Raw genomic sequence first — 14124 nt, 5'->3', positions numbered from 1 at the left:
TTGGTCAGTTTCTTTCCTGAGTGGTTAATATGTGACTTCCCTTGTGGCGAAGTGAGTTAAGGACCTGGTGTTGCTGCAGCTGTGGTGCAGGCTGCAACTGTGCCCTGGGTTTGATCCCCAGCCTGGGAAGTTCCACATGATGGTGGATACAGCCAAAAAAAAAAAAAAGGAGAAGAAGAAGAAGAAAAGGAAAATGACGCTTAGACTTCTTTCTGGGCTTTTGTAGTATTTAAGAAAAAATTAATAAAACACTTTTTTTTTTTTTTAAATTACAGGGGAGCAGATCTCTCTGCTTTAGTACGGGAGGCTTCTATCTGTGCACTGAAGCAAGAAATGGCAAGACATAAGAGTGGAAATGAAAAAGGTACAGTTATGTTCAGAATCTCCCAGTCCTAACTAATTATCATACTGTTAACCTGGAAAATAATCATTTGCTAGCATCTGTGATATTAAAACTGACTCCCCCCCCCACCTTTTGGCCACCCCGTGGTGTATGGAGATTCCATGCCAGGGATTAGATCCAAGCCACAGCTCGGATCCTTTAACCCATTGTGCTGGGCTGGGGATCGAACCTACATGCTGGCACTGCAGAGATGCTGCCGATCCCATTATGCCACAGAAGGAACCCCTAAAACCAACATTTTCTGATGAGACCTTTAGCAACAATTCTAGAATGTTATGTAACCTCTGTGGCTGACAACTGTAACAATAGCAAAATTGGGGTTCCCTTGTGGCATAGTGGGTTAAGGATTTGGTGTAGTCATTGTAGCAGCTTGGGTCAATGCCATGGCATGTGTTTGATCCCTGCCCTAGTAACTTCCATATGCCATGTGCTCAGCCAAAAAAATAAATAGCAAAGTTATTAATAAGCTAATGAAGTATCTTCTATCTTTCCTTTCCTATGCACATGTTTAGATTTAAATAAGTGGGTCCTCTCACTGTCTTCATCATGAATTTGGTCTATTTATCAATCTGGGAAAACCTTCTCACTCTTTTGCTAAGGTGATACCTCCATTCTTGTTAAAATGTAGCCTAAATTGGAGAGCTTGGAAAACACACACATGAGAAGTGAAAATTGAAATACTTTTCCATATACTTACACTTTCCTTTCAAGATACAAAATTCATAGATGTTTATTATGTGACGATTTGGGGTCATCTCACCAGCTTTGCACTATTCTTCACTTTTGACAGTGTCTTTGTACTGTTTGAGGGTGTATGGATGAAAATGATTCATTTGTGGAGTTCCCGTCGTGGCGCAGTGGTTAACGAATCCGACTAGGAACCATGAGGTTGCAGGTTCGGTCCCTGCCCTTGCTCAGTGGGTTAACGATCCGGCGTTGCCGTGAGCTGTGGTGTAGGTTGCAGACGTGGCTCGGATCCCGCGTTGCTGTGGCTCTGGCGTAGGCCGGTGGCTACAGCTCGGATTCGACCCCTAGCCTGGGAACCTCCATATGCCGCGGGAGCGGCCCAAGAAATAGCAACAACAACAACAACAACAACAAGACAAAAAAAAAAAGATTCATTTGTGACTCATAGTCTGACCATGCCAAGTGCAGAAATAGCCTCTGCCGGGAGTTCCCGTGGTGGCTTAGTGATTAACAAACCCGACTCATATCCATGAGAATGTGGGTTCAATCCCTGGCTCCGTGGGTTAAGGATCCAGCGTTGCCAGGATCTGTGGTATAGTTCAAAGATGCTGCTTGGATCCTGCATTGCTGTGGCTTTGGTGTAGGCCGGTAGCTGCAGCTCCAGTTCTTCCTCTAGCCTTCGAGCCTCCATATGCCACAGGGGTGGCCCTAAAAAGACCCTGCCCCAAAAAGTGGCCTCTGCTTGGTTCCTGGGACAGTTGTTTGGTCAGTTGCAGTGTGTGGCTATCTTCCTTACAGTGCTGTCAAATATCTTCTTCAAAAAGGCCTGCCTTGGAGTTCCCGTTGTGACTCATTGATAACTAACCTGTCTAGTATCCACGAGAACGCAGGTTCAATCCCTGGCCTTGCTCAGAAGGTTAGGGATCCTGCGTTGCCGTGAGCTGTGGCGTAGGTCACAGATGTGACTTGGATCTGGCGTTGCTGTGGCTGTGGCGTAGGCCTGCAGCTGCAACTCCAAGTGGACCCCTAGCCTGGGAACCCTAAAAAGACAGCAACAACAGCAAATTTAAAAAAAAAAAAAAAAAAAGGCCTGCCATGTCCTCAAAATTTGTACTTACATCTGAGGTTCAAGTCTATGTTGATCTCCTTCTATTCAGTAGGTGTCCACAAAGATATCTTTCTTTATTTGTAAAGATTTTCTTTTACTCTTTTCCCTTTTCTTGGACTACCAAGAATCTTGGCGCCAAGTTTATGTACAGCAGCACTTAGATTTGTCAACACACATATCTTAATTGTGAAGTCTCTGAGGTTTTTGGTTAATTTTAAGATTCAGTTATCTGAACCACTTCTGTTTTAAGAGATTTTAAGTTCATTTTGGAAGTGAGTGGGATATAATTAGCAAAATTAGAATGTCATAAAAGATCTTGATGTACTGGTATGCTACCTGAGAGCTGAATCTGGTAGCTATCTTAGGGTTTGGTTCTCACTGAAAATTAGCAGGCCTCTGTGTGTGTATTGGCTGCTACTAATAATCCTGATTGGATGTTATTTTGTAAACATGTGTAACAAATTCTGCCATCCCTGCTATGTTCCAACTGGCATTTCCAGCTGCCTGTCCCTCAGGGACTTTGCATTGATATCATACTGAACCTGAAATCAATAAAGCCATTCAACTTCCATTGGACCTGTTTAGCTACACATTGTATTTTATTTTTAGGTAAATATACTATCTTATCATCTGTGTAGAAAGTTTACTATTTTAAATATAAATTGTCATCATGTAAGTTGTCATACTAACATTGTAAACCAAGCCTTATTTAACATTAGTTATTAGATTTCTCTTCTTAGGTAATCATATATTCTTATAAGGAATTAAAACCCCCTTCTAGTCCAGTGTTGTGGTCTAATCTGTATATATTATGTATTATTATATAACTCCATAATGTCTAACATGTGTATGCATTCTTAAATACCGTGGAATTCTGCTTTCCATTCTCAGTTAAATTTATTTGAATTATCTTAAAAAAGAACAATTCTGGTTCTTCATGAACAGTACTTTTACATGACAGTAAACAGTGCAAGGGTAACAAAGGGTTATCTGCGTATGTATGTTAGTTTTCTTTGGATGGTGCTGCATTACAACCTGATGAGCAGAGGGCGGGGAATGTAGCAAAATATTGGTCAGAGTCCAACCTTTCTGCTGTAAGATGAGTAAGTGCTGAGGATACAGGGTACGAATTAGCAGTACTGTGTTATATACAGTTTTCCCTTGAACAGCATGGCTTTGAACTGTGTGAATCCACTTACATGTGGTTTTTGTTTTTTGTTTTTTTTTCTTTTCAATGAGTATGTACTACAGCACTATACAATCCACAGGTGGTCGAATCTGTAGATAACATAACCGCAGAGGCAGAAGGCCAGCTGGGAAGTTATACACGAATTTTTACTGAGCTGAGGATCATCGTTGCTAACCCTCACATTGTTCAAGGGCCGGTTGTACTTCAAAGTTGTTAGGAGAGTGGATCTTAAGAGTTGTTACCATGGGAGTTCCCCCTATGGCACATCAGGATAAGGAGCATCTTTAGAGCTCTGGGACATAGGTTTGATCCCTGGCCCAGCACAGTGGGTTAAGGATCCAGCGTTGTCGCACCTGTGGCTTAGGTCACAACTGTGGCTGGGATCTGATCCCTGGCCTGAGAACCCTGTGTGCCATGGGGTGGCCAAAATAGGAGGAAAAAAAGTTACAACCACCCGCACACACAAGAAAGATTTTTGTGTGTCTTTCCTCATGAGAGGATAGAGGTATTAATTAACCTTACTGTGGTAACCATTTTGCAATATATACACACATTGTATCTTCGCATTGATTGTACTCATTAAACTTAGGTATATTATATGCCTACAGTAATATGTCAGTAAAACTGGGAGGGAAGTAAGTAAACAAAAACACATGAGTGGAGTTCCCATTGTGGCGCAGCGGAAAAAGAATCTGACTGGGAACTGTGAGGGTGCGGCCTCCCTCAGTGGGTTATCTCACTTAGCGGATTGAGTTCACTGAGTTGCTGTGGCTGTGGTGTAGGCCGGCAGCTGTAGCTCCAATTAGACCCCTAGCCTGGGAACCTCCATATGCTGCAGGAGTGGCCCTAGAAGGACAAAAGACCAAAAAAAAAAAAAAATTATATTATAAATCGCAATTAATGTGCAATACCTAGTTATGTATATTTATGCATTTGCTCCACAGGTGAACTCAAGATTAGTCAGAAGCACTTTGAAGAAGCTTTCAAGAAAGTAAAATCATCTATATCAAAAGAGGTAAGCACCCCCCCCAAAAAAACAAAGTACTCTTGTGGCACTGCAGGTTAAGGACCCGACCCTGTCACTGCAGTGGCTCGGGTCATCCCTGGCCCAGGAACTTCTTTCTGTGTTGCCATGGCTGCGGCCAAAAAAAAAAAAAAAAAATGAAGCAGTAACAATGGATTAAAACAGACTAGAATCGAGACCAGGAGGCATGAACTCATGAAGACAAGCAAAACTGTTGGTTTTGTGAAAGTGTTCTTGAGAGATTTTCCCTTTTTTTTGGCTCCCCGTCAGGGAAGAGAGATTTTCATTTTGAATGTTTTTGGAGATTACACTCAAAGAGGAAATTACCTCTTGTGCCTGTTTTCACAATGTCAGAATTTTTATTGGTCTCATTTCAAGTACTATTTGACTTATTTCACCCTTTTAAACAAATAGTTTCTTATCTCATTCAACCTAAACTGCCCAATCTAAGCACTAGGGATTTACCAATAGTTTCAGAAAAGTAAAAATACCTTCACCATAAGGTCAGAGAAGGGTTAAAAAAAAAAAATCACTCTGACTTGCCTTTACAAAAAAATGCTCGATTTTATGTATTTATTTCTTACAATATTGAGGTATTCTGTTTTAATAAGTTAAAATGTTTCCTGTTCAGTGAAGTCAGGTTACTGTGACACAAAGAGGCAGGAAATAGCGAGCTCTAAGAAATGTCTGGGAGTTCCTGTTGTGGTGCAGCGGAAACCAATCCGATGAAACCACGGGTTTCATCCCTGGCCTTGCTTAGTGGGTTAAGGATCCGGCGTTGCTGTGAGCTGTGGGGTAGGTCGCAGGCATGCCTTGGATCTGGTGCTGCTATGGCTGGTGGTGTAGGCCAGTGGCTACAGCTCCGATTGGACCCCTAGCCTGGGAACCTCCATATGGAGGTGTGGGCCTAAAAAAAGACAAAAAAAAAAAAAGAAATGTCTGAATTGAATATTCTTGTGGTAAGTTTTGTTCACTTGAATATCATTTGTTTCTGAACTCCTAGGAATATAATGGGCCTTAGTCATGAGACCCTATTTATTGACTGTGCTACAACTTCCTTGAAGTTGTTAGCCATTTGTTACCCCAGGCTCAGTGTTTCTTATTATGTTTCTTGACTGAAAACTCTTTAAGTACAAGTTCAAACCGTTACATGAGATGGGTTGCAGTGTTTTAGTGCCTCCAGCCTTGGTCTAAATGCTCTGGTTAGTTGACATCTTATCACTTCCAACTAAAATAATCAGTGTAGGGGTTTGGGCTGATGATGGTATCTTTTAGGCGCATGTTTACTTTTTCTGCTAAAGTCAAGTCTGCTGAGCTTGGACTGGGTCTTTGGTGATATTTGGAGAAACAAAAGTGTACTTTGACCTCTCAGGTGCATTTTTATATAGTCTTATTAATTAAAATCAGAAGTGTTTTTACAGTGAATCGTGCTGGCACTTTTCATTCTTTTTTTATAATGATTTTTATTTTTTCCATTATAGCTGATTTACAGTGTTCTATTAAGTTTCTACTGCACAGCAGGGTGACCCAGTCACACAAACATGCATACATTCTTTTTTCTCACATTATCATGCTCCATCACAAGTGACCAGACATAGTTCCCATTGCTACACAGCAGGATCCCATTGCTTATCCACTCCAAAGGCCATAGTCTGCACACTTTTCACTCTGATCAACAAGAGCATAGTAGTTAAGTGTCCTTCCAAAGATTGAGTCATTAAACAATCTTTTTAGAAGTTCCTGTCGTGGCTCAGTGGAAACAAATTTGATTAACATCCATGAGGTTGCAGGTTTGATCCCTGGCCTCACTCAGTGGGTTAAGGATCCAGCTGCCTGAGCTGTGGTGTAAGTCGCAGATGTGGCTCGGATCTGATGTGGCTCGGATCTAATGTGGCTGTGGCTGTGGCGTAGGCCAGTGGCTATAGCTACGATTCAACCTCTAACCTGGGAACTTCCATATGCTGAGAGTGTGACCCTAAAAAAAAGACCCAAAAAAAAAAAAAAGTCTTTTTAAATTGAAATTGTTTTTTACCTACAGCCAGAGTTTTCAAGGTTTTCAGACATTAGGACATACTGGGAGAGCTCTACATTTGCAGCTCTCATTCTGCAGCCTTTCTTTTTAAAATTGCTGTGGCTCTGATGTAGGCTGGCAGCTGCAGCTATGATTAGAGCCCTAGCCTGGGGACCTCTGTATGCCTCGGATGTGGCCCTGGAAAAAAAAGACAAAAAAATAAATAAATAAAATTGCACTCTAATTTGCCTACAGTAATGTGCAGGGACAGTTCTATAGGTTTTGGCAAATGTAACCAGCATGGCAATCAATACAGAGAACATTTTCATCACTTCAGAAAGATCCTTATGTACCTTTGTAGCGGTCAGTCCCTTTCCAAACGTGGCTCCAGGTAATCACTGATCTGACTTCTGTCATGTTCGAACTCTACCTGTTCTAGATCTTTATGTAAATGGAGTCATGCAGTATATACTTACTTTATCTGGCTTCTTTTGCTCAGTGATTTTTAGTGATTCATCCACGTTGCTGGGTTTTTCAGTAGTTCGATCCATTCTCTTGCTGCGTAGTTTTCCACTGTATGAATATACCACTATTTGCTTATCCTTTCACTTGTTTGTGGACACTTCGATTACTTCCAGTTTTTGGCTTTTATGAGTAATGATGCTCTGAACATGTGTGTGAGAGAGAACATATGTTTTTATTTCTCTTGAATAAATAAGCAGGAGAGGAATTGCTGGGTCTTATGGTGTGTGTACATTAACTTTATAGGGAACTGCCAGCCTTTTCTCCAAAGTGGCTATAATACCATTTTGCATTTTAGGAGAGTTGCAGTTGGCCCACACTCTCACCAGTACTTGAGTATTGGCAGTCTTTTAATTTTAGCCAGCCTATTGATGTGAAATAGTCTCCTGGTGTGATTTAAATTTGCATTTCCTGGAGTTCCTCTGTAGCAATTCCTCTGTAGCTCAGTGGGGTTAAGCACCTGCTGTGGCTTGGGTCACTGCCGTGACTCAGGTTTGATTCCTAGCCCAGGAATTTCTGCATGATGCCGGCATGGCCAAAAAAAAAAAGAATGAAACAGACTTAATTTTTTTAAAAATTGTATTTCCTTAATGAATAAAATGTTAAGCATATTTCTTAGTTTATTTGGTCATTTGGATATCTTATTTTGTGTCCTCATCTTTTGCTCTTAAAAAATTGAGTCAGGGAGTTCCCGTCGTGGCTCATTGGTTAATGAATCTTACTAGGAACCATGAGGTTGCAGGTTCGATCCCTGGCCTTGCTCAGTGGGTTAAGAATCCGGCGTTGCCGTGAGCTGGGGTGTAGGTTGCAGACTCGGCTCGGATCCTGTGTTGTTGTAGCTCTGGCGTAGGCCAGTGGCTACAGCTCCGATTAGACCCCTAGCCTGGGAACCTCCATATGCCGTGGGAGCGGCCCTAGAAAAAGGCAAAAAGACCAAAAAAAAAAAAAATTGAGTCAGTACTTCCTGTTGTGGCAAAGCTGGTTAAGGATCTGGCATTGCCACAGCTGTGGCATAGTTTGCAGCTGCGGCTTGGATTTAATACCTGGCCCAGAGAACTTCCACATGCTCCGGACATGGCCAAAAAAAATTATTAAATTGTTTCCTTATTATTGTGCAAAGTCTTAGTTTATCTTGGACTGAAGACTTTTATCAGATGTGCTATATTGAGGATATTTTCTCCTAACCTGTTGTTTACCTTTTTATTTTCTAAAGGCATCTTTTGAAGAATAAGAGTGTTGTTTTGTTTGTTTGTTTGTTATTGTCTTTTTAGGGCCGCACCCACAGCATATATGGAGGTTCCCAGGCTAGGGGTCTAATTGGAGTTGTAGCTGCCAGCCTACACCACAGCCACAGCAATGCCAGATCCAAGACACATCTTCGACCTACAGCGTGGCCCACGGCAACACCAGATCCTCAACCCACTGAGTGAGGCCAGGGATTGAACCTGCAACCCCATGGTTCCTAGTCGGATTCATTTCCACTATACCACGATGGGAACTCCAAGAATAAGAGTTTAGAATTTAGATGAGGTCCAATTTATCTTTTTTTTAAATGATTTCTGTCAAGAGGTCTTTTTTTTTTTTTTTTTTCCCACATCTGTGGAATGTGAGAGAGGCCATGGATCGAACCCGAAACCTCATGGTTCCTAGTCGGATTCGTTTGTGCTCCGCATCCTCATGGATACTAGTCAGATTTGTTTCTGCTGTGCCACAATGGGAACTCCCTGTTTTTTTATTCTAACTTTTGCTTGCTTGTTTGTTTTTTTCTTGGCCAGACCCATGGCATGTGCACATTTCTGGGCCAGAGATTGAATCCACGCCACAGCAGCAACCTGAGCTGCTTCAGTGACAACACCAGATCCCATTGTGCCACAAGAGAACTTGTTTTGTTTTGGAAATCAGACAGGAACAATCTAAAATTTATGTTGAAAATAAGCAAACTGGAATAACCAAGAAAATACCCCCCAAAAAGATCAAGCTGGGAGTGGGGCTTTAAAAAGTACTAATGTATTTTTCAAAAGCCTCAATAAGGAAAACATTGCAGTACACACATGAAATGACAAATGGAACAGAATATAAAATTCAGGAATGGCACCTAATATAATACATACTTTATATTAAAATTACATAATATATATAATGTTCCCCACATCCGTGACAGAAGGAAGACTAATCAATGATTAATATTGGGACTACTGAGAAGCCATTTCAAAAGAGTAAAGTTGAACTCATACTTCATGCTGTGTATACCAGGGTAAAATTACAAATGAATCAAACATTTAAATGTAAAACTATCAAAATAGAAGAAAAGAAGGAGATTTGTCTATAACCTCATGTAGGGAGTTCCTTTTTTACTCTCAACATAAAACCCAGGCACTGTAAGTGAAAAGCCTGAAGAATCTAATACATAAAAATTTCTGGGAGTTCCCATTGTGGCGCAGAGGAAGCAAATCCAGCTAGTATCCATGAGGATGTAGGTTCCATCTCCTCGGCCTTGCTCAGTGGGTCAGGGATCTGCCCTGAGCTGTGGTATAGGTCACAGATGCAGCTCGATTCCATGTTGCTGTGGCTGTGACCGAGGCTGGCAGCTCTCTCTCCGATTCGAATCCTGGCCTGGGAATTTCCATTTGCTGCAGGTATAGCCGTACAAGGAAAACAAGTAAAAATAAAAATTTTTGGATATTTCCTATGGCACATCAGGGTAAGACTCCAGCATTGTAACTGCAGTGGTGCAGGTTTGATCCCTGGCTCGGGAACTTCCACACTCTAGAGGCGTGGCCAAAATAATAATGATAATAATAATTTTTAATAATGCAATTAAAATTTTTGCCTTAAAACATTTTGTCAAAGGACAAATGATGAAATAGGGAAAATATTTGCAGTTTATGTCACAAAGGGCTAATCTGTTGCATACATGAAGAATGACTAGAAATTGATAAGAAGGGGGCGGGGGGATGTGCTTGGGCTGTGGGATGGAAATCCTGTGAAATTGGACTGTGATGATCATTATACAACTACAGATGTGATAAATTCATTTGAGTAATAAAAAAAAAGAAAAAAAAAAGAAATTGATAGGAAAAAGACTAATATCCTAGTAGGAAAATGGACAAATATGAACAAGCCCTTCACATAAAAGGAAATGAGCTTGTTAAACATACGGAGAAATTCTCAATTTATCGTAATAAAAGAAAAGCAACTCGAATCTAAAAAGTACAACCGCCTGGTGAATATAACAAAAAAGAAGCAGACTCACAGAAGAAGCAAGTGGCGGGGCGGGGGCAGTGGCAGAGATCCAGGGGTGGGGGCTTCACCGTGGGAGGCACACTTTGAAGACCCTATCTCAAATTTAGTCACACTCTGAGGCTCAGCAGACAAACTTGGAAGAACACAGCTCAGCCTGTCTCAGACCGTAATCAGCTCTGTATTCTGCCTTCTCCCCTCCTCTCAGGATCAAGCCATGTATGAGGCTCTGCAGTGGTCCCTCAGCCGGTGACTTCTCCAGCAGCGGGCCTGGGGGGAGTCCAGTGCATCCAGCTGCCAGAGAAGCCCATGTGCTCGGAGCTGTCCCACTTTCACCTTGACACAGATGTGGTCTCACGGAAGAGTTTTCCCTCAAATTAATGAAGCCAAGTCAGAGCTGAACATTCTTCCCATCTGGCCAACCTTGTCTGGAAACACCCTACCTCCTGTTTAAGAAAAGGAAAAAATTTTAAACCATCAAAATAAAATAACCAGTACCTTTTTTTAAAATAAAATATTTATTTTGAAACAACCTCAGCTACTACAGAAAAGTTGCACTTACAGTGAAAAGGACTTTTTCTTCCCTGAACCATGTGATGCCCCGTTACTGCACAAATACTTTTTTTTTTTAAGGGCTGCAGGTTCGGCATATAGAGGTTCCCAGGCTAGGGGTTGAATCAGAGGTGCAGCTGCCAGCCTATACCACAGCCACAGCAATGCCAGATCTGAGCTTTGTCTGTGACCTACACCACAGCTCATAGCAATGCTGGATCCTTAACCCACTGAGCCAGGCCAGGGATTGAACCCACATCCTTATGGATACTAGTCAGGTTCGTTACCTCTGAGCCACAGCAGGAACTCCTACCCCAAGTACTGTTTTTTTGTTTGTTTGTTTTTTATTTTTGTCTTTTTACTTTTTCTAGGGCTGCTCCCGTGGCATATGGGGTTCCTAGGCTAGGGGTCGAATTGGAGCTGTAGCCTCCATTCTATACCAGAGCCACAGCAACGTGGGATCTGAGCTGCGTCTGCGACCTACACCACAGCTCGCAGCAACGCCGGATACTTAACCCACTGAGCAAGGGCAGGGATCGAACCCGCAACCTCATGGTTCCTAGTCGGATTCATTAACCACTGCGCCACAACAGGAACTCCTACCCCCAAGTACTTTAATGTATATTTACACACCAGGATACCCCCCTCCATAGCCGACCATCAAGGTCAGTGATCAGTGGTGATACTTTGCTGTTGTCTAATCCTCAGGTTCCAGTCGGGTCTCCCCAGTTGTCCCAGCAATGTCCTTTAAATCAAAAGGATCTAGTTTAGAATTAGCTGTCACAACTAGTTGCTGTTTCTCTTTAGTTTCCTTAAAAGTCTGGAATAGCTCCTGTCTTGACCTTTGACACTTGAAGGTCATGGGCCAGTGACTTTGTACAGGGCCCTGAACGTGGATTTGTCTGGTGTTTCCTCACGGCCTGAGGCAGGTTGTGTGTCTTCGGCAGGACTCCCGTGAAGTGACGCTCTTCTCCGTCCTGTCGGGTGTGCAGTTTCCAGTGACTCCATTACCGATGATGTTCGCTCTGGTCACTTGGTTAAGGTGGTTCTGCCAAGCTGCTTGCACCGTGAACTTTCTCCTTTCCTTTGTAATTCATTTCTGTTTCATGGGGAGGTACTTGGAAACTATGTAAGTATTTCATTCCTCATCAAACTCAGGTACTACTATTTTCTCCATGTGTCATTACACACACACACACACACACACACACACACACACACACACACACACACACACACGTTTTGTTTTGTTTGGCCACACCGAGGCATAGGGATCAGTTCCCAGATCCAAGCCGCAGCTGCCACTTAAGTCACAGCTGCGGCAACACCGGATCCTTAACTTACTGTGCAGGGCCGGGTATTGAACCCGTGTCCCAGCGCTCCCAAGATGCCGCCGATCCCGTTGTACCGCCGCACTACTTTCATTATATGATGTTCAAATTGTCCCATTATGATAGTTGTGTTGGGAGCCCCTTCATGCTGGCCTCTGTGTACCTTTGCCAGGTTATAAGAGAAGGCAAAGATTTTCTTGACAATTAGGTCTAAGTACCCAACTTTCTGGCAGTTTAGCTTAGGCTAAACATAAAATGTCAATCGCATCGGAGATCAGACAGGCTGCAGATCCATCAGCTTTGCAAATCAGTCGTAATGTAGGCTGGACAGCAGGCAGGTACTGGGCAGAAAGCTAGCCAGCTAGTGTCCCAATGGTTATTGGCAACACGTTTGAAGGAAAGAGAACATGTTCGAAGCACATGTCTGAGTGCTAAACACTGTCGTGTGCTCTCCTTAATCCTCCCAACTCACATTCCCTATTCCGCGGGGGTCAGATGGCATCCCCATTTTATCCAAAAGAATAAAGTTCGGAGCTTGTTCAGAGCCGCCTGCATATATGTATAGAACAGTCTGAAATCTGGTCTACAACTGTCCAGCTTTTCTTTCTCCTGTGAAAAAGATCCAGTCCTGTGTTCAGAAACATCCAGAGTTATATCCTCTGAGTATCATGAAAGATTCAGAAGTTTCATTAAATACTTTGTACTGATCACACGATAGTGAATCATCTCAGAAGCTCTTGCCTAATTTGCTAGGTGTCCCCGTAATATCCATTCTTCCTTTCTTCCTTCAAGTAGGAAGGGCTCTTGCTTCCAGGAGAGCAGCTAGGTTCTGGCTGGTGTAGTGGGAACACAAATGATGGGTGCAGCTTCTGGTCACATCCTTAAAAAGAAGCCAATTGAGAGTTCCTGTTGTGGTGCAGTGGAAATGAATCCAACTAGAACCATGAGCGACTAGGAACCTTGCTCAGTGGGTTAAGGATCCGGCGCTGCCGGGAGCTGTGGTGTAGGTCGCAGACGTGGCTCGGATCTGGCGTTGCTGTGGCTGTGGCGTAGGCTGGCAGCTGTAGCTCTGATTAGACCCCTAGCCTAGGACCCTCCGTATTGATGGAGGTCTCTTATTGCTAAGGCGCTATCACTGCTGTGCCTCCAGGTCCATGCTGGGAGCAGTTTCAATCCCTGGCCCAGGAATTTCTGTATGCTGCAGATGCAGTCAAAAAGAAAAGGAAAAAGGAGTAACTTACACTTCAAACCCATCGTTAACTGAGGTCAGCCTACACTGAACTCGTGCTTCTTAGCCTGTAAGCAGAGTCTGAGAATGTCCTCAAAAAGCCATAAATAGTTTTGGAGTTCCCATTGTGGCTGGCCGGTTTAAGAACCCTACTAGTATCTGTGAGGACTTGGGTTCAATCCCTGGCCCCTCTCAGTGGGTTAAGGATCTGGCATTGCTCTGAGCTGCAGTGTAGGTCACAGGCATGGCTCGGATCCCACATTGCTGTGGCTGTGGTGTAGGCTGGCAGCTGTAGCTCCTATACAATCCCTAGCCTGGGAACTTCCATATGCTATGGGTGTGGCCCTAAAAAAATATAAAGAAAAATCACATGGAACGTGAAGCTCATCCATCCCTTAAAAGAAAAAGAAAAAAAAAGAGGCACCCTCCTGCAAATTACGTGTTGGATACTATCTCCAGTCACTGTCACTGTCGAAGCTCTCACTGCCTGAACTCAGGAACTGAGTGGACTTGGGTGTGTTTTGGGCACAGCTCACATTCCAGAGCTGAGAGGCCACAAGACTTGGGATGCAGTGGTGTCCCACATTGTTAACTGCTTTAGGCCTGTGAGATCTGTGCTTATCACTGGTGTCAGCATCTTTTATTTTGAACTTATGTTTACAAAATCAGAACAAACAAAAACACTCAGTTATGGAGTTCCTGTTGTAGCTCATCGGGTTAAAAACCCAACTAGCATCCATGAGGATGCAGGTTCGATCTCTGGTGTTGCTGTGAGCTGTGGCATAGGCTGGTAGCTGCAGCTCTGATTTGATCCCTAGCCCGGGAACCT

General features: G+C 43.0%; 1 protein-coding gene across 4 annotated transcripts in view; it reads left to right on the top strand.

The window, feature by feature from the left end:
- The window catches only part of NVL (nuclear VCP like), an 82092-nt gene extending 71380 nt beyond the window's left edge, over positions 1–10712 (top strand). For 3 of the 4 annotated variants that reach the window (XM_047754988.1, XM_047754990.1, XM_047754989.1), the window contains exons 21-23: positions 276–364; positions 4332–4402; positions 10393–10712. In XM_047754988.1, the coding sequence (XP_047610944.1) occupies positions 276–364; positions 4332–4402; positions 10393–10437 (205 nt within the window). In that variant the 3' untranslated portion in view covers positions 10438–10712. Of the gene's footprint in view, positions 1–275; positions 365–4331; positions 4403–10392 lie in introns of those variants that run through there. The other variant, XR_007131205.1, reaches the window with a different exon arrangement.
- The last annotated feature ends 3412 nt before the right edge of the window (positions 10713–14124 follow it).

This window comes from Phacochoerus africanus, chromosome 12, assembly GCF_016906955.1.
Source record: "Phacochoerus africanus isolate WHEZ1 chromosome 12, ROS_Pafr_v1, whole genome shotgun sequence".
NCBI lineage: Eukaryota > Metazoa > Chordata > Mammalia > Artiodactyla > Suidae > Phacochoerus > Phacochoerus africanus.
This window is presented reverse-complemented; position numbering and strand designations above follow the sequence as displayed.